Below are 20,541 nucleotides of genomic sequence, written 5' to 3'. Positions count from 1 at the left end.
CATCCTTGTCTCTGTCCCCCACAGAGGTGACAGAGCTGCTGGCGAGTTGTCCCAGGTATTTGAGTTACGGAAAAGCTGACTGGCGCCCATCCATCTCCCAGCCCTTCCCTGGGGACAGTCGCTTCTGCCTTGACACCTCACCCCCAGTGTTTCTATCAATTGAATAACTCAAGCTTGGTCATCTTCAGACTCCGGAATTCCTGAGTAGACCCAGAACGGCTTAGCCCAAGTCTAGCTGCAGTTGCCTCGGCAAGTCCGCATTTGCTCAGGCGGCCCTAATCGGGCCTGTTCACAGGAATGGTAAATTGGATCGGAAGGAACATTTCCTCCAACTTCACAGGTTAGGGTGACCGTGGCTTAGGAAACGGAAGGAAAGCGAGGCACTTTTCCGCCTTTCCCGGGATCTGTCCCCTCCACCTCCACGGGGGAGGCCGCTGGGGGAGGGACTGCCACCTCTTCCCTATCTGCGTGAGTTCTGGAACTCTGTCCTGTTCGCTGCTTGCTTCCAGCTCCCTCCAGTCTCCATCCCAGCGGGTTCCTCCTCTGTCTTTTCTATAATGTCCTAAAACATCCGGCCCCTACGCCCCCAAAGGTAAATTTTAATTCTCCCCAAATTTTGCACATCTCTGTATGTCACTCGATGTCTCCGACGCAAGCCCTTTCCTACACTGTTTTGGCTTTTCTCTCTTTTCCTTTGGGTGGTGGTTGTAAGGGTGATGAAATGACGGTCCCCAGCCTGCCTCCCTGAAGCCTCTGTGCTGTCGGGAGAGCCCTGGGCAGGGATGAGGCTGGGGTGAGGCGTGTGTGTGCTTTTTCTCTTGTCGGATGTCTTCCATATTATCTGTTTCCATAGTTACAATCCATCCCTTGGCCTTAACTTTGGAATTTGGAGATTATATGCAAACATGTGTAAAGGCTCATGAATATGGATGACACTGGAATTTTATAAATTCTAAAATAAAACCCGAAACCAGATGTAGTGTGCTGGGACTCATTTTGTCATGCTGCCGCCTATGTGTTCCCTTTCTCGTCACCCTGGAGTGGTGACTGGCATCCGTGGGTAGTTTGTCTTTGGTGTGATTTTCTCAGCAGTTCTCAACACTGTGTTCAACGGCCCCTTGAGAGCCACATTAAGGGAGACTCAGGTGTGGTCATGGCAAGAGGGTGGCTGCCTGTCCCTGTCCTCTGGCCACCAGCCAGTCAGCAGCTGCCCTGCAGCCCTCCTCGTTGAGGGTGGACAACTGTCCTTGTGGAGCAGCACCTGCCACTCCCTTTCAGGACTCTTGCCAGCCTCAGTGGCATTCCTGGCACCCTGGACCCAGCTCATGAGTTATGAGGAGCTGAGTTAGGGGGTGGGAGGTGCAGGCGGAGGCCTCGGCTGGAGGAGGAGGGAGGGGTGTTGAGTGGGAGGAGCCACCCCAGGCTCCTGAGTGGCAGGAGATAACCGGGAAGAGTCAAGAGGGAACTGGTGTCCCTGCTGCTGACTGGGCTGGTCCCCACCTGGGAAGACGGGTGTGGCAGCTCCTCTTAAAGCCAAACATGTTGGCGGGGCACAGTGGCTCATGCCTGTAATCCCAGCACTGTGGGAGGCAGAGACGGAGGATCACGAGGTCAGGAGATTGAGACCATCCTGGCTAACATGGTGAAATCCCATCTCTACTAAAAATACAAAAAATTAGCAGGGCGTGGTGGGCACCTGTAGTCCCAGCTACTCGGGAGGCTGAGGCAGGAGAATGGTGTGAACCCAGGAGGTGGAGCTTGCAGTGAGCCGAGATCGCGCCCCTGCACTCCAGCCTGGGCCACAGAGTGAGACTCCATCTCAAATTTTTTAAAAAAGCCAAACATGTTTACCCTGCCCCAGCAGTTCTGTTGGACCCTAAATATGCAAAACCCCCAGCAGAGCGCGCCCGCACCCCACATCAGGGCACGCCCGCACCCACGGCAGGGCACGCCCGCACCCACGGCAGAGCGCGCCCGCACCCACATCAGGGCGCGCCCGCACCCCACAGCAGGGCGCGCCCGCACCCACATCAGGGCGCGCCCGCACCCACATCAGGGCGCGCCCGCACCCACGGCAGAGCGCGCCCGCACCCACATCAGGGCGCGCCCGCACCCCACAGCAGGGCGCGCCCGCACCCCACATCAGGGCGCGCCCGCACCCACAGCAGGGCGCGCCCGCACCCCACATCAGGGCACGCCCGCACCCACGGCAGAGCACCCGCACCCCACAGCAGAGCACGCCCGCACCCCACAGCAGAGCGCGCCCGCACCCACGGCAGAGCACCCGCACCCACGGCAGAGCGCACCCGCACCCACGGCAGAGCACCCGCACCCCACATCAGAGCGCGCCCGCACCCCCGGCAGAACACACCTGCAACCCCAGCAGAGCACAACTGAAAATGACCCAAACCAAACATGAAGCAGCCCAGCAGCGAGGAGGAGCTGCCACGGATGCTGGGCACAGATGGAGCTCGCGCAGTGTCCCACGGCAGACGCCAGACAGCGTCCCCAGTCCCATCCCTGCTTGGTGGCCAAGGTGCTGGCTACTCTGGATGGGAGAGGGTCACAGGCAGGGTAGGGCACACGTGGGCATCGGGGCCCTGGATGGGAGAGGGTCACCAGGTAGGGCGCACGTGGGCATCGGGGCCCTGGATGGGAGAGGGTCACCGGGTAGGGCGCACGTGGGCATCGGGGCCCTGGATGGGAGAGGGTCACGGGGTAGGGTGCACGTGGGCATCGGGGCCCTGGATGGGAGAGGGTCACCGGGTAGGGCGCACGTGGGCATCGGGGCCGTGGATGGGAGAGGGTCACCGGGTAGGGCGCATGTGGGCATTGGGGTCCTGGATGGGAGAGGGTCACAGGCAGGGTAGGGCGCATGTGGGCATCGGGTGATGTGAACTTGCCTCTGACCCACATGCTGGTTACAGGAGTTTGTTCACCTGGAAGCCTGTGTGACCTGAGCATTTTCTTACGTTTCAATAAATTCACCTTAAAACTTTGGAGTTTAAGACAGCAACAATAAAAAGCAACCAGCAGGAAGGAAGTACATGTGGGTTTGTAATCCGCACTCTGCTGAGAGCACACGTGGAATGGCTGAGCGGGGTCCCCGTCTGTGTAAAAGTTTCCGAGGTTCCCACCCCGGGGCCTGTGTGCTGTCCGCCATGCTCTGGCTGGTGGTGTCCAGCCTTGGAACCCCGTGAGCCCCTCATTCCTGCTGGAAGAGCCCTTACATGGAGGCAGAGCACAGTGCTCTTAAGAAGCAGGTGAACAAGTGGCAAATCCTAAAGAAATGCCACAAGCAAGCACGCTGCCCTCAGGCCAGGCATCGCTGAGGGTTAAACAGGACGCAGGTGAAGATGTTCAGAAGGAGGCCTTTTCTATGGAGTAAGTTTGGCAGTACTCATCAGAGCACATTAAAACCACATACTCTGGGCCGGGCGCGGTGGCTCACGCCTATAATCCCAGCACTTTGGGAGGCCGAGGCGGGCGCATCATGAGGTCAGGAGATGGAGACCATCCTGGCTAACACGGTGAAACCCCGTCTCCACTAAAAATACAAAAAAATTAGCCAGGTGTGGTGGCAGGAGCCTGTAGTCCCAGCTACTCAGGAAGCTGAGGCAAGAGAATTGCTTGAACCTGGGAGGCAGAGCTTGCAGTGAGCCAAGATCGCGCCACTGCAATCCAGCCTGGGCGACACAGCGAGACTCCGTCTCAAAAAAAAAAAAAAAAAAAAAAAAAACATATTTTTTTTTTCCCCCGAGACACAGTCTCACTCTGTCGCCCAGGCTGTAGTGCAGTGGCACGATCTCGGCTCACTGCAAGCTCTGCCTCCCGGGTTCAAGCAATTCTCTTGCCTCAGCCTCCTGAGTAGCTGGGACTACAGGCGCCCGCCACCACACCCAGAATAACTTTTGTATTTTTAGTAAAGACAGGGTTTCACCATGTTGGACAGGCTAGTCCCGAACTCCGGACCTCGTAATCCTCCCGCCTCGGCCTCCCAAAGTGCTGGGATTACAGTTGTAAGCCACCGCGACCGGCCAAAAACCACATACTCTTTTTGACACTTAAGTGCCACTTGCAGAACTCCAAGGAAATCAATACAGATGAGCACAGACCCATTTGTCAGCAAGGGGACGGTTACACTGGGAATGCTGTGGGGCGGCAACAGCCAGGGGAAGATTCATGTGGCTCCTCAGCACAGGGCAAAACTGCACGTCACGCTGCGATCCAGGGTGGAAAACAATTACGTACAAACACACAAACTTCTAGAGGAAGAGCCACCAGATGTTACAGGTATCCATGTTTCCTCCTCTCATTCCAAAACCTCCCCCATTTGGGTGCTTGCTGTGTACTACGCCCCGAGGAACAGAGAGAAAAACAGCAAGCGGGGCCCTGGGCCAGGGGCCAGGAGCTGGGAGAGGGAGGGAAGTCGGGCAAGGATCAAAAGGACACGTTTAATTGCCATAGAAGACAAAGACACACTGTCAGAGGCTGCCTATGGTGGCTAGGGGGCAAGAGGAACCTGATTCAAGAAACAAGCATCCAGAGGACCCAGATAATTGGGAATGGAGGGAGGGGGTGAACGGACCCTTGCTGTGGCCCGGGACACAGAGGTGCAGGGTCTGAGAGCTGGGGCATGTGGGTGATGTCCCTGCACGGACAGGGCAGGAAGAGGCGGGTGGGTCCAGAGGACCCGAGGGAGATAGGCCCTGTGCTCTGCAACATTCGAAGGTCAGCAGGTGTAAGAGGAGCGGGTGATGCGGCCAGGGGCGGTGAGGACCACAAAGCCCACCGGCCTGATGAGAACTGTCGTGTCCAGGGGTCTGGGGAGGCCACCGAGGGACAGGGGGCCTTGGGTGCAGGGGCCCCTTGGGCTTATGTCTGGGAACGGGAAACAAAGAGGGCCTTGTGAGCTGACAGTCCCTCCCTGCTGGGGATGGAGTGACAGGTGCTCTCAGGAGAGAAGCTGGCGCTGGGGGGAAGCAGGCAATGTGCCCAGAGATGAGGGCACGACAGCAGCCAGCGGTTCACACAGCCATTGCCTGAGGGAAGAGGAGAAGGACACGGTTCACAGGGCTCAGCAGGGGCCGCTCCCCTAAGGGCCACCAGATGTCCTTCCAGGCGTCACTGCCGCAGCTGGCTGGCTTTGGGAACCCTGAAGGGTGTCCAGTGGGGGCTGAGCTGGGGAGAGGGTTGGGGGCAGGGACAAGCCAGACTAGGGCCAGGAGCAGGCCATGGCCACAAGGCACAGTGGGCAGCTGGGCAGGGCCCTGTGACCTCAGGAAGTGCACGGGGCAGGAGTGCACGGGGCAGGGGTGCACGGGGCAGGAGTGCACGGGGCAGGGGTGCACGGGGCAGGAGTGCACGGGGCAGGGGTGCACGGGGCAGGGGCCTGGCTGCTCCCAGACTTGCCTCTGAGCCCTGGTGCTGCTCATCCTTTGCTCCGTTTGTTCCCAAAAGAGCCTGTCGCCAAGAAAGGGCAGCAAGAGGAAGAGGGATGTGACTCTGTGTCCGGAGGTGCAGCAGCCACTGACAAGGACAGGGAGAGGGCTAGGGGGAGGGCCAAGACTGGGCTGTGCAGTTCACCTCATTCTCAGCCAGCGCCTGCTTAGCCAGGTAGTACTCCCGCTTCACTTTGATCCCCACAGACTCTGGGATGTCAGGCACCAGGAGGTCCAGGAGCCGACCGATGGAGAAAACCACATGCTGGGAGCAGAGGAAGGTACTCACCCCACCCAAACGCCCAGAGTGGCCTTCACAGGCCCAGGCAGGCCAGGGCTCCAGCACCTGCTCCCAGCTGTGGGTGGAGCTAGAAAGCAGCTGTGCAAGAAAAGGAACCCCAGAAGGGGCAGAGGCCACCCCAGCTTTTGTGGCCCTGGAGCTCCTGTGGAGACACCCACAATGCCCAGGCACACATGTCCACACCACAACCCAGGTTTGAGGCCAGGCAGGGAAAACGCAGGTGCAGAGAAGAGCTCTGATTTGACCAAGATGACAAGATGACAGCAGGAAGTGATCGCAGCGACCCCTCACCACATGCTCGAATTAGGCAAAGCACAGGGTGGGGGCGTCATGCCATGGATGGGAGAACCAGCAGGTGCCCCGGCTACCTCAAACACAATGACGAAGGCCAGGCGGATGGCAAGAAGATTCCAGTAGGTCTGGGAATAATGCCCATCATCATCCCGGAAAGCCCGATACCTGCAGCAGACACAGGACTCAGTAGGTGGAGCCAGGGCGGAGCGCTGGCTGGGCAGGGGCCTCTGGAATTAGCCTGTCTCCCCTTTTCCTGCCGTTTCCCTCTCAGATCCCATGTTCCAGTCCTGGCTCTTCATCGAGGGTGCCTGGAATGGGGGTTATCCCCAAACAGGACACTCTGACGATACCTGTGACCGGTGGGTGCCAGAGGCAAATGTGCTGGACATTGGGCTAAACTGGACCCCCTCCCAGTGGAAACGCTTCATTTTCTAGCAGATGTGACAGGCCAGTAAGTCTGTGCTTCTATGGGTGACGTCAGTCTACTTATAGGGTGAAAACGCGCCGCCTGCTGGCCTCTGTGAGATCAGCACCTGCTCAGACTGTCCCTGCCCGCAGTGCCCTCCCTCCCTAGCATAAGCCACCCTCGGCTTCACTTGCTATTTCAGACTCTGACATCTTCCTGTGTCTCTGTCACATGGTCAAGATGTGACATTCCATTTTCTTTTCTCTTTTTTTTGAGATGGAGTCTCACTCTGTCGCCCAGGCTGGAGTGCAGTGGTGCGATCTCGGCTCACTGAAAGCTCCGCCTCCCGGGTTCACGCCATTCTCCTGCCTCAGCCTCCCCAGTAGCTGGGACTACAGGCGCCCGCCACCATGCCCAGCTAGTTTTTTGTATTTTTAGTAGAGACGGGGTTTCACCGTATTAGCCAGGGGGGGTCTCGATCTCCTGACCTTGTGATCTGCCCACCTCGGCCTCCCAAAGTGCTGGGATTACAGGCGTGAGCCACCGCGCCCGGCCCCATTTTCTAATATAAAGTTACATGTTGCACTCCATGAAAACCATTACCAGGACCAACTTTGTAGGAAAAGAAAAAAAAAAGAAGAAGAACCAAATATTGAAAGTTAAAAATAAAAATCCCTCAAATGAATGGGATGAACTTTTAAGTGGCTAGACACAGCAGAAGAGAGACTGGGGACGGGGAGACAGTGACGATGAGACCACCCTGCAGGCAACATAGCATAGTCGCCACCGGGGGAAGTGGGCCACAGCCCAGTGGGAGTCCCGATGACAGTGGACGAGCAGAGAAGCTTTGCTGGAAGGAGTAAGATGGAGACATTTCCAGAACTAAACAAAGACGTAACTCTTTCAGCTGGGCGTGGTGGCTCACGCCTGTAATCCCAGCACTCTATTTATTTATTTATGAGATGGAATCTTGCTCTGTTGCCCAGGCTGGAGTGCAGTGATCTCAGCTCACTGCAACCTCTGCCTCCTGGGTTCAAGTGATTCTCCTGCCTCAGCCTCCTGAGCAGCTGGACTACAGGCCCGTGCCACAAGGCACAGCTAATTTTTTGTAATTTTAATGGAGACACGGTTTCACCACGTTAGCCAGGGTGGTCTCAATCTGCCGGCCTCAGCCTCCCAAAGTTCTGGGATTACAGTCATAAGCCCTCGCACCTGGCCATCCCAGTGCTTCAGAAGGCTGAGGCAGGTGGATCACTTGCGGTCAGGAGTTCGAAACTAGCCTGGCCAACATGGTAAAACCTCCGTCTCTACTAAAAATACAAAAGAGTAGCTGGGGGTGGTGGCAGGCGCCTGTAATCCCAGCTACTCGGGAGGCTGAGGCAGGAGAATCGCTTGAACCCGGGAGGTGGAGGTCACAGTGAGTCGAGATCAGGCCACTGCACTCCAGCCTGGGCGACAAGAGCGAAACTCCCTCTCAAAAGAAAAAAAAAAGAAATAATCCCTTCCCTAGGCCAAGTGCAGTGGCTCAACGCTTTGGGAAGCCGAGGGGGCTGATCACCTAAGGTTCAGAGTTCGAGACCAACCAATGTGGTGAAACCTTCGCCTCTACTAAAAATACAAAAAAAAAAAAAGTTATCTGGGTGTGGTAGTGCATGCCTGCAATCCCAGCTACTTAGGAGGCTGATGCACGAGAATCACTTGAACCGGGAAGCGGGAAGCGGAGGTTGCAGTGAGCCCAGATCATGCCACTGCACTCCAGCCTGGGCGACAGAGCGAGACTCCGTCTCAAAAAAAAAAAAAAAAATTGCCGGGTACGGTGGCTCAGACAAGGTCAGGTGGATCACAAGATCAGGAGATCGAGACCAGCCTTGCTGATACGGTGACACCCCATCTCTACTAAAAATACAAAAAATTAGCCGGGCGCGGTGGCAGGCGCCTGTAGTCCCAGCTACTCGGGAGGCTGAGGCAGGAGAATGGCGTGAGCCCGGGAGGCGGAGCTTGCAGTGAGCCGAGATCGCCACTGCACTCCAGCCTGGGCGACACAGTGAGACGTTGTCTCCAAAAAAAAAAAAAAGAAAGAAAGAAAGAAAATATGACAGGCGCGGTGGCTCAGGCCTGTAATCCCAGCACATTGGGAGGCCGAGGTGGGCAGATCACCTGAAGTCAGGAGTTCAAGACCAGCTTTGCCAACATGGTGAACCCTCATCTCTACTAAATACGCAAATACGAGCCAGGCGTGGTGGTGGATGCCTGTAATCCCAGTTACTCGGGAGGATGAGGCAGGAGAATCGCTTGAACCCAGGAGGCGGAGCTTGCAGTGAGCCAAGATCGTACCACTGCACTCCAGCCTGGGCAGCAGAGCGAGACTCCGTCTCTATAAATAAATAAATAAATAAATCATTTCCCTTGATTTGTTTCAGCAGCAAGCATCTGTCAAGGTATTGCTTTCGCTGTTTTTTTTTTTTTTTTTTTTTTTTTTGGAAACAGAGTCTCATTCTGTTGCCCAGGCTGGACGGTGACGTGCTCTCAGCTCACTGCAACCTCCACCTGCTGAGTTGAAATGATCCTCCTGCTCCAGCCTCCAGAGCAGCTGAGATTACAGGCGTGAACCGCCACACCCAGGTGTTTTGTTTTGTTTTGTTTTTGGGATGGAGTCTCTCTCTATCGCCCAGACTGCAATGCAGTGCAGTGCACTAGGCTCATTGCAAGCTCTGCCTCCCTGGTTCATGCTATTCTCCTGCCTCAGCCTCCCGAGCAGCTGGGACTACAGGCGCCCGCCACCACACCCAGCTACTTTTTGTATTTTTAGTATAGACGGGGTTTCACCGTGCTAACCAGGATGGTCTCCATCTCCTGACCTCATGATCAACCCGCCTCAGCCTCCCAAAGTGCTGGGATTACAGGTGTGAGCCACCGCACCAGCCTTTTTTTGTATTTTTAACAGAGATGGAGGTTCACCATGTTGGTCAGGCTGGTCTCGAACTCCTGACCTCAAATGATCCACCTGCTTCAGCCTCCCAAAGTGCTGGGATAACAGGCATGAGCCACCGTGCCAGCCAAAATTCTTTGTTTAAGAGAGAGTCTCTGGCTCTGCCACCCAGGCTGGAGTGCACTGGCATGATCACAGCTCACTGCAGCCCTGACCTCCCAGGCTCAAGCAATCCTCCTACCTCAGCCTCCCAAGTAGCTGGGATTACAGGTGCATGCCTCCAAGCCCCGCTAATTTTTTTTATTGAGGTCTCACCATGTTGCCCAGGCTGGTCTCAAACTCCTGGGCTCAAGCAGCCTTCCCAACTCAGCCACCTAAAGTGCTGGGATTACAGAAAACATTTTTCTTTTTTTTTTTTTTTTTTTGAGACAGAGTCTCACTCTGTTGCCCAGGCTGGAGTGCAGTGGCACAATCTTAGCTCACTGCAACCTTCGCCTCCTGGGTTCACGTAATTCTCCTGCCTCAGCCTCCCGAGTAGCTGGGACTACAGGCGTTCGCCACTATGCCCGGCTAATTTTTTTGTATTTTTAGTAGAGACGGGGTTTCACCGTTTTAGCCAGGGTGGTCTTGATCTCCTGACCTCGTGATCCGCCCGTCTCGGCCTCCCAAAGTGCTAGGATTACAGGTGTGAGTCAGCCTCCCAAGTACGTGGGATTATAGGCATGTGCTACCACACCCAGATAATTTGTGTGTGTGCATGTAGGTTTTTTTTTTTTTAGACGGAGTCTTGCTCTGTCACCCAGGCTGGAGTGCAGTGGCGTGATTGTGGCTCACTGCAAGCTCTGCCTCCCAGGTTCACGCCATTCTCCTGCCTCAGCCTCCTGAGCAGCTGGGACTACAGGCGCCCGCCACCACGCCCAGCTAATTTTTTGTATTTTTAGTAGAGACGGGGTTTCACCATGTTAGCCAGGATGGTCTCGATCTCCTGACCTTGTGATCTGCCCGCCAGTGCCTCCCAAAGTGCTGAGATTACTGGCTTGAGCCACCGCACCGAGCCCATGTGTGTAGTTTTAGTAGAGATGGGGGTTTCACCATGTTGGCCAGGCTAGTCTCGAACTCCTGGCCTCATGTGATCCATCCGCCTAGGACTCCCAAAGTGCTGGGATTATAGGCATTAGGTACCATGCCAAGCCAGAAAAATTCTTAAATGCTATAAATGCTTCCAATCAGAAAAGCCAAGTCACAAAAGAATAATATTTCCAAAGAAAAGAGAGAAAATAGCTGAACCTATACTTTTATACCCGCTATTTGAAGGACAAAAATGCATGGAGATATTATCATACATATGCATGATACATATCTCTATGCAGACATATGTGTATGCATTTTTGCATATGAAGAGCCCACCAACCACACGCCTTTTCTGAAATAATTTGTTTGTTTTGAGACGGAGTCTCGCTCTCTCGCCTAGGCTGGAGTGCAGTGGCAAGATCTCGGCTCACTGCAAGGTTCACCCCATTCTCCTGTCTCAGCCTCCCGAATAGTTGGGACTACAGGCACCCGCCACCACGCCCGGCTAATTTTTTGTATTTTTAGTGGAGACGGGGTTTCACGGTGTTAGCCAGGATGGTCTCGATCTGCTGACCTTGTGATTCGCCCACCTCAGCCTCCCAAAGTGCTGGGATTACAGGCGTGAGCCACCGCGCCCGGCCTGAAAGAATTATTAAAGGATATACCTCAGCAAGAAAAAAAAAAACCTCAGGGAAGACAATACATAAGAAATTAACCACATAAGTTAAAATACACAAATAAATTTGATGAACAGATGACTGAAAATGTTTTTTCATGTGTGTTTTTAACAGTAAAGCTAAAACTCCATGGAACAATAATAAGATGGAGAGATTGGTGCTCACTAGGTGGTAAGGCATGTGAAGATCCTAGTCATACACAGAGAGAGGAAACAAAACTGAATTCATTCAGGCTTCGTTAGGATTATATATACTTAAAAATGTGTGCCGGCTGGGTGTGGTGGCCTGTGCCTGTAATCCCCGTGCTTTGAGAGGCCAGCACATTGCTTGAGGCCAGGAGTTTGAGACTAGCCTGGGTAATGTAACAGAGAGAGACTCCCCCACTTAAAAAAAAAAGGCCAGGCCTGGGGGCACATGCCTATAGTTCTGGCTACTCAGGAGGCTGAGACGGGAGGATTGCTTGAGCCCAGGAATCCTAGGGTGCACTGAGCTATAATTGTGGCACTGCATTCTAGCACGGGATACAGACCCAGTCTCTAAAAAAAAGAAAAAGAAAAAAGAATGTATGCTAAACATATGAGTAACCCGTAAAATAACAGAAATACATGCCATCAGTTCCAAATAAGCAAAAGAAAAAAAAAAAAAAAACCAGAACACTTTTACCCATCCACCAGAAGTCAGGAGAGGAGGAATAAAAAGGATCAAGAATAAAAGGAAAAAGTAAGTATCCATTAAGAAGAGATAACAAGTACGAATTCATGTGCAACTAAAAAGTTCAAAATACATAGAGCAAAACCTGAGACCTACATGAAAAAACTGGTAATTCTATGGTTTCGTAATTTCACCTAGAACCAGCAATTCACCTAGAACCCACGACTTGCCCTTCAGCCCCGCAAAGCTCTGTCCTTTCCCGCGGGGAACGTCCCCCCAGCCCCCGCCCAGGGCGCCCGCAACTCCCTCCCTCCGCCCCCCGGCGTCGCCCCCCGGCTCCTGGCTCCCGCCCCTCCTGGCTCCCACCGCCGCACCCCTACCCCGCCCGGGCCCCTCCGCCTCGTCCTCGTGCGCCCGCGGCCCCCAGCTCGGCGAGGGCTCACCTGCACGTGCGGTTGTGCGCCGCGGAGAACGAGGGCGGGGCGCGCGCCAGCGTGAAGTTGACGAAGCCGCGCAGGTCGCGGGCGCGGGTCCACTGGTAGTAGGCGCGCGGCAAGAAGTCGGACGAGAAGGCCAGGAGGAAGGCCTGGGCGGCGGAGGGGTCAGTGCGGGGCAGCCTCCGCTCCGTCCCCGCTGACCTCGCCCCCGCGCGCCCCTGCTTCATCCCCGCGCGCCCCCGCTGACCCCGTCCCCGCTCCGTCCCCGCGCGCTCCCGCTTACCCCGCCCCCGCTGACCCCACCCCCGCCCCCACGCTCCCCCGCTGACAGCGCCCCCGCTGCCCCCCGCCCCCGCGCTCCCCCGCTGACCCCGCCCCCGCGCGCCCCCGCTGACCCCGCCCCCGCCGCCCCCGCCCCGGCCCCCGCTGACCCCGCCCCCGCCGCCCCCGCCCCCGCCCCCGCTGACCCCGCCCCTGCGCGACCCCGCCCCCGCCCGCGCCTCACGTTGCTGGTGACCGCCAGGTGCGTGATGCCCGCCAGGATGTGGAACCAGATGCCGATGTCCTGGGCGCGCTCGGCCACCGGGCGCCGGTACTCGCAGACGAACTTGCGCGCGTCCAGGCGGATCTCCACCCAGTTGTTGAGCAGAGCGAAGAGCGGCGCGAGCGGACAGGCGGCCACGAAGATGGTGACGAAGCCGAACTGCAGCACTGCGGGGCGGGGGGCACGGCCGGGCTCTCCCACCGTCCGCCCTCAGCCCTCAGCCCTCGGGACGCGCCCCCCGCGGAGGACCGGCCAGTCCACGTGGTGCCGCCGCCCCATCGCGGCTCATCCCCCTCCTGCTGGTCTCGTTCGTCCTGGACCGCGCAGCGCCAGGGCCATCGCCCCTGACCGGCCCCAGGCCGGCCGTCCTGCCCTGAGCTCCGTGTTTCCGGCTGGTCACGGGCCTTCCCCGGCTGGGTGAGTTCATGGACTAACTCGGGGCGGGCGTGGGAGCAGAAACCTGCTTCTGATTTTACAACCGGCTTCTCCACTCGCCCCTCAGGGGAGCTGTTAGGAGATGGCTCTTTGGAAGGGGTTCCTGGGTCTTCGTCCAGAATTACTAGTGAGATCACTGGGGTCCAGGGTCCAGTGGTGGAGGGTCAGGGCGTCCACTCCTCGCCCTGGGAACTGCCTGCTCCCTTTCCACAGAAGCCGCCGCTGCGCTGGGGAGCTCCAGGCCGTGCTGGCTCACATGCCCTCTTCATAGGTTAAGAGCTGCCTGCCAGGCACAGTGTCTCAGGCTTGTAATCCCCAGCACTTTGGGAGGCTGAGGCGGGTGGATCACCTGAGGTCAGGAGTTTGAGACCAGCCTGGCCAATACGGTGAAACCCCGTCTGTACTAAAAATACAAAATTAGCTGGACGTGGTGGTGGGCACCTGTAATCCCAGCTACTCGGGAGGCTGAGGCAGGAGAATTGCTTGAACCTGGGAGGTAGAGGTCGGAGTGAGCCGAGATGGTGCCACTGCACTCCAGCCTGGGCGACAGAGGGAGACTGCCTCTCAAAAAACAAAACAAAGCCGGGCGCGGTGGCTCAAGCCTGTAATCCCAGCACTTTGGGAGGCCGAGACGGGCGGATCACGAGGTCAGGAGATCGAGACCATCCTGGCTAACACGGTGAAACCCCGTCTCTATTAAGAAATACAAAAAAAAACTAGCCGGGCGAGGTGGCGGGCGCCTGTAGTCCCAGCTACTCGGGAGGCTGAGGCAGGAGAATGGCGTGAACCCGGGAGGCGGAGCTTGCAGTGAGCTGAGATCCGGCCACTGCACTCCAGCCTGGCTGACAGAGCGAGACTCCGTCTCAAAAAAAAAAAAAAAAAAAAAAACAGGCCCTGCACAGTGGCTCATGCCTGTAATCCCAGCACTTCGGGAAGCCGAGGCGGGCGGATCGTGAGGTCAGGAGATCAGGACTATCCTGGCTAATACGGTGAAACCCCGTCTCTACTGAAAATACAAAAAATTAGCCGGGTGTGGTGGCGGGCGCCTGTAGTCCCAGCTACTCAGGAGGCTGAGGCAGGAGAATGGCATGAACCCGGGAGGCGAAGCTTGCAGTGAGCCGAGATTGCACCATTGCACTCCAGCCTGGGTGACAGAGCGAGGCTCCGTCTTAAAAAAACAAAAAACAAAAACAAAACAAAACAAAAATATTGCCTGATGATTCCTTCTCCCTTTGTCAACTCAGAGTCAGACCCTGCGCTGCAGGGACAGCACAGGTGGTGCAGACCCGGCCTCTAGAGTGCACCACCTGTGCAGGCAATGAGCCACTGGTACTGTCCACCACCTGTCAAGGTGACAGTTGTGGGCCCACAAATAGCGTGGGCATTGAGGAGATTTCTGGGGACATCGGCTCTCCAGGCCGCTGCCTGGCAGTGTGGCTTCACCCTTGGAGGGCTTCTGTCAGCCCCCAGGGCCTGCTCTCCTAATTCTTTCCTTGCTCTGGCCCATGCTTTCTAGGTCCAGGGACCCTAGGGGAGCTCTGCAACAACCCTGGGGGCCTCCTCCCTGTGCCGGTGCCCCTCTGTCCTCAGCCAACCCTCCTGGGCACTCTCAGGGGAAAAGAATTCCTTTCTGGATTCTCCACAGGCCCCACCCTCTGTCCCCACCCCACCACCACAGCACATTTCAGGGCAGATGTAGACAGACGAATGTCAGGCTGGGAGGTCCCTGAGCAGAGTGGCTGCCCATCCCTGCCCACGGCGCCAGCTACTGCCGCAGCTGCTAACGGGCTCCTACCCATTTCCAGGTACTCGTCGAACAGACCCTCACAGGGCACAAGCTCATAGTCGGCCTCCCAGGGCTCCTGGCTAGCCCCTGGAGAAGCTCCGGCCTTCCTCTTCTTGGAGCAAAGCCGGAACTTCTGCCACCAGCCTTTTAGCTTCCTGGGGATGGGAATACAGGAAAATGGCCTTTGATCCATGGTGGGTCTCAGTGACTGCTATAGTCCTGGGGAAGATGTGGCCAGGACGAGCCTGTTGCTTTGCAATTCAAGGCAGCAGGGAGGGGTGGGGTCTGGGGCCCGAGGGGTGTACACAGTGAGAGCCAACACCTTTGCAGATCGGACTCAGTGAAAGCGTCTGGTCTGTTGGTCAGATGCAGAGGGGCCGTCCACCCTCCCAGCCCCCTGCATTGTTCCTTAAGGCTTTAGGGGTAATCGGCTCCTCCCAGAATTGCAAAGCAGTGCCCAGGAGCTCTGCCAAGGTTGGGAGGGAGTGGACGAGGACCACTGTTGTGTCCCAGGGAAAGCAGATGTCATGGAGGCCCACGGGTTGGGTTCATCCTACAGGGGGCGTGTGTGTATGTTGCCTTATCACACTGTCACTCGTCCCCGCCCTGCTCCTGCCAGGCACGGAGCTCCACCCTGCACCTTATGGTCTTGTGGTTTCACAGCACCAATAGTCAGAGGCAGGGCCGCCTCTCGGGTTGTGGCGTGGCCACCATCTCCCAACGGCTATTTGTGGTGGCCCAGAAAAGGCAGTGCTGATTTGGGTGCTGTCCTCTGTGGGGAGATCAGGTGTTGAGGGGGCTCTGGGAGGGCGCTCAGATCAGTCTGGCCTTGAGCAGGAGGAAAGGCCCTGGGCAGCCTCTGTGAAGGGCTCTGGCTTGAGAGGGGGACCCCATTGCCTTGATGGGGGCCACAGTGCCTGCCAGTAGAGGTGGCACTAAGGAGGTGGGAGCCTTGTGGTCAGGATGTGCCTGGCAAGGGCATCTGAGGCAGACATGTGTCTGAGGATCAACCCTGGGGCCTGGGGCCTCCTTTTCCTCCTCCCTCTTGTGCTACATTGGGGGCTGGGGATGCCAAGAAACACCCTGGCCCAGCCGCAGCATCTCTGAATGGACAGAGCCATCACCCCAGCCTGGGCCCAGGAACCCAGACCCCCTCCCCAGCCAAAGCTGGTCCCAGGGATAGTGCCTTCCACAACCATAACCCAGAAGACCTCAGCCAGCCACATGGCAGCTGCAGGGCTGGCAGCCCAGAGCCCGGGGCAGATGGCCGGGCACACTCCCCATCGCCCTCCCCAGCCAAGGTGCTAATGTCCAGGAAGGGACAGACCCTGCCTTCCCTTCACCTCTTCTCCCAGCTAGGGCTGGGCTGGAGGCTGCTACCACCAGGTGCTCTGGGGTCCCTTGGTCCTTGGATGCCACCCAGGGTGGAGTGGGGGACTCACGGGATGAGGACCTCCTGCATGTTGTTGATGACCTGCTTGCCCACCATGATGACCAGGAGCTCCTGTGCCAGCTCGATGAGGCAGCCTCCAGCCGCGCACTACGGCAGCAGGGCTCAGGTTAGCTGGGAGAGGGACCAGCCACTCGCCCACCCATTCCTTCTTGTCTCAAAGCTGGCCCTCTTCCTGGCCTCCCACCTCCCTTCTGACATGCCTTGGGCACCTCGAGGGTTGCAGTGATGCTCCCACCACAACACGCCCTCCTGACCTCATAGGAGCCACCAGGTCCAGCTGGAAGACTGTGCATTGGAACAGCTGCAGGGGCCCCTGCTATATCTACCTAATGGCACCCCAGTTTTCCTTTGGAGACCCACAATGGGTTACATGGGGCTGACTGTAGCCTCTGGCTTCAGGACAGGCCCACGAGGCAGGCCCCACCAATCAGTGACCCAGTTCAAGCCAGTGAGAGGTGGACACAGGGAGTTCCTAGGAACAAGTGCCTTGCAAGGGGTGCTAAGTCCGAGTGTTAGCCACACTGCAGGGCACCTTCCCTCCAGGTGGGGATAATCTTTCTGAGAACACAGGCAATGCTGGGAACAGCAGTGCAGCATTTTTAACACCTGGATCATTCATACCTAAGCCCGCATAGCCCTGAGCATTTTCAGCACAGGAGCCAAGAAAATTCCCCCCCCCCCCTTTTTTTTTTTTTTTTTTTTGAGACGGAGTCTCCGTTTGTTGCCCAGACTGGAGCGCAGTGGCACAATCTCGGCCCCTGCAACCTCCGCCTCCCGGGTTCAAGCGATTCTTCTGCCTCAGCCTCCTGAGTAGCTGGGACTACAGGCACCTGCCACCATGCCTGGTTAATGTTTGTATTTTTAGTAGAGACGGGATTTCACCACATTGGCCAGGCTATTATCCAACTCCTGACCTCGTGATCCACCTGCCTTGGCCTCCCAAAGTGCTGGGATTACAGGTGTGAGCCACCACACCCGGCCGGAAACTCCCTTTTTTAAGCCAGTTTGGGTTGGGAACTTTTCCCACTCAACAATTGAAAGTCCTCTGGCTGGTCCATTGTGGCACCCGCAGCCACACTCCCCACTCCATCCCCAGCCTTCCCTTTCCCTCTCACATGAAAATGGAGAGCACCCCTTTGGGGGCAGCCACTTTGCAGGTGGGCTGGCTCATGGCCCAGGCCCCATGCAAAGTCTCTCTCCTCCTCCTCCTCTTCCAAAAGGAGAAGAGGTCTTTCAGGCCAGGCACTCGGCAGGGGTCACTTAGGTCCCAGTCCAGCCCAGAGGCCACCTGTGGATGGCTCCAGAGGCACCCACCCTGCTACCTGTGACCCCAGCTGCTGGGACATGCCTGGCCCGAACCCAGGAGGGCCATGCATCAGGGACAGTTTTGAGGGCTTCTCTACGGTGTCTTGGAGGGGCTGTGGCACAATGGAGACTACTTCTGGGGTGACGTACACATCGATTACTTGCACCAGAATCTCTGTCTTGGGGTCTGCTTTGCAGGAACCCCCATGACAACAATGCTTCATCCTCCACCAGGTCAACTTCCGTTTACTTTCTGAAAAACCAGGTTCACACCTGGCTCTTAGGGATACGGAGTCACAGGCAGAGCCCACTGAACTGATGGGGAGAGGACAGCCGGCCACTGGGAGAACCCCGACAGTCATGGCGGCAGCACGCCAAGCCTGTGAGGGAGGCCAGCCTCTGCGGCCCCTGTGTGCCCGAGGCTCTGCGTCCACCATAATGGCGCACACTTGTCTCAGGTGTGAATTGGGTTAAAATGGGGAAACAGTAATACGGGCCAGGACAACTGGGGTGGGGTAGGTTTTTTGGTTTGCTTGTTTTTATTTTTGTGGAGACGAGGTCTCACTATGTTGCCCAAGCTGGTCTCGTACTCTTGGGCTCAAGCGACCCTCCTCCCTCTGCCTCCCTAGGTGCTGAGATCACAGGCGTGAGCCACGGTGCCCAGCCCGGAGCGTTTGGGTGTGGTTCTGAATGGGACATATTGAGGGTCAGAATAAGTGGTGAAGAGAGCCTGGGAGTCCTAAGTGGTCAGCTGCACAGCTGGCCCTGGCTGGGCGATGAGGTAGCCGGTGGCGGGAGAAATTGCTGCAAATCAAAGCTCGAATGGAAGTGAGAGGAAGCACACAGCTCACCCACCAGCCCCGGCCTCAGGCACACTTACCTCCTCATTGCGGACTCCAAACAAGGTGTGGTAGTTGCCTGGGTATCCCACAAACCTAGGAGAAAGTCAAGGTCATGAGCCTTGATGGAATCTTTCCTGTCTCCTCCCACTTCCCTTGGCTCTTGAGGCCTGAGCAGAGTTGCTGCACCTGCCCTGGAGGGAGCACGAACTGTGGCGTAGAGTCCAGGCTGCAAGGTGGGCCTCCTGTGGACCCCCGAGCTGGGTGGGGACCAAGAGGTGGGCAGCCTCTGTTTGCTCAGAGGTGCAGGGCGGCATGGGTCCCTGTCCCCTGCCTGGGTCTCCTGTTCCATCCTCCACCCTGCCTGAGCACGGCTGGATGATGCCTGGTGCCCAGGCAGCGGGAAACATGAGCAGAACCAAGCTGGGGTGAGCTGGGGCCAGAGGGAGAGGCGACCACCAACCTGCCCTTGAAGAAGGCAATGTAGATGGGCGAGGAGTAGAAGTTGACGAACTGGAAGATGAACACCTTGAGGGTGAAGGCGTCCTCGAACTTGGTCTGGGTGCGGTGCATTTCTGTGGCATGGAGAGCCTGGGCTTAGTCCCTGGGGGAGTCACCACCATCCAACTAGGGGCCCCCTCTCCTAGGACCACCTTGCCACACACGGGTGAGGAAAAGGCCATATCATCCAGATATTTTAAAGAAGGGGACAAAGTGTGACATTTCCAAAGTCACCCAAAAACATGTTGATAAGTTGGGAAAATTGATAATACGCTATGTCCCAACACTAATAATGAGTGTGGTGCACACAGGCGGTGGTCAGGGGATGGGTCAGAGAAACAGAATAGAGGCTCGAGGCCAAGGCTGTGAAGAGGACTGGGCTCTGGTGCAGGTGCCAGAGTCAGGAGCATAAAAGGCTAAAGGTTATCGGAGGGAAAGAGGGAGGCACAACACCCCACAGTCGCAGAAGCAGCTGGGCGGCTCCCCTCAGGGCGCTGCCCTTGGCCGTCCAGCACCAGGAACCTCTCCCCGAGACACCTGCCACCTGCTTAGGTCTTTCCCTGACACCCACCTTCCCCTGGCCACCCACCAGGAGGCACTTCCTCCTCAGCACTTACGCCCTCTCCCATTATCTGTAGCTGTGCAGGCAGCCAGTTCTGTCCCCTCTCCTAGAACCTGGGCTCCAGGGCAGGGCTGCCAGCTTTTGTTCAAGGCTATTCACCCCCAGGGCTAGAGCAGGGCTGGTGAGAGGCAGCAGCTTATGGAGCAAATAGGTTGGTCCCTAAGTGTTTGTCCTCAGGAAATGAGACAGAGAAAGAGAAGGCTGAAGGGAGGGGAAGGGAGAGGGAAGAACTGAGAGGCAGTTGCCCAGTCCAGCGGCCGATCCCCCACGCCACCCCACAGAGGCTCAGCGGCCCTATTCTGGAGGGACATCTCCCACCTGGGGACCTCGCAGCCTAGAGGGGACCCTGTGGAGGGGCGAGAATTCCTTGGGTGCTTGAGTGCCCCCAGGGTCCTTGATCTCCAGGAAGGCCCTGCTCACTGCTTTTTTTTTTTTTTTTTTTTTTTGTGATGGAGTCTTGCGCTGTCGCCCAGGCTGGAGTGCAGTGGCCGGATCTCAGCTCACTGCAAGCTCCGCCTCCCGGGTTTACGCCTTTCTCCTGCCTCAGCCTCCCGAGTAGCTGGGACTACAGGCGCCCGCCACTTCGCCCGGCTATTTTTTGTATTTTTTAGTAGAGACGGGGTTTCACCGGGTTAGCCAGGATGATCTCGATCTCCTGACCTCGTGATCCACCCGTCTCGGCCTCCCAAAGTGCTGGGATTACAGGCTTGAGCCACCGTGCCCGGCCCTCACTGCTCTTTTAAGGGAGCCTCGGGGGAGTCTCAGACACCTCCATTCGGTACCACATTTAGAAATGGGGGGCACTGGCATCCTAACCCAGGGATCGTTTGCGTCCCACCTGGGGTGCCA

At 57.0% G+C, this 20,541-nt stretch overlaps 1 protein-coding gene across 12 annotated transcripts in view; it reads right to left on the bottom strand.

The window, feature by feature from the left end:
- Positions 1–4,283: 4,283 nt before the first annotated feature.
- The window catches only part of ANO7 (anoctamin 7), a 42,275-nt gene continuing 26,017 nt past the window's right edge, over positions 4,284–20,541 (bottom strand). For 5 of the 12 annotated variants that reach the window (XM_045368423.3, XM_015433106.4, XM_045368424.3 and 2 more), the window contains exons 16-25: positions 19,033–19,144; positions 18,611–18,665; positions 16,415–16,512; positions 14,982–15,127; positions 12,713–12,918; positions 12,214–12,356; positions 6,111–6,201; positions 5,587–5,706; positions 5,413–5,463; positions 4,284–5,042 (exon numbers count right to left, since the gene is read on the bottom strand). In XM_045368423.3, the coding sequence (XP_045224358.2) occupies positions 5,028–5,042; positions 5,413–5,463; positions 5,587–5,706; positions 6,111–6,201; positions 12,214–12,356; positions 12,713–12,918; positions 14,982–15,127; positions 16,415–16,512; positions 18,611–18,665; positions 19,033–19,144 (1,037 nt within the window). In that variant the 3' untranslated portion in view covers positions 4,284–5,027. The other 7 variants (XR_006691286.3, XM_015433110.3, XM_074010768.1 and 4 more) reach the window with 7 other exon arrangements.

Source organism: Macaca fascicularis, chromosome 12 (genome assembly GCF_037993035.2).
Source record: "Macaca fascicularis isolate 582-1 chromosome 12, T2T-MFA8v1.1".
In the NCBI taxonomy this organism is placed as follows: Eukaryota; Metazoa; Chordata; class Mammalia; order Primates; family Cercopithecidae; genus Macaca; species Macaca fascicularis.
Note: the sequence above shows the minus strand (reverse complement) of the source record. Positions and strands in the feature narration are given on the sequence as shown.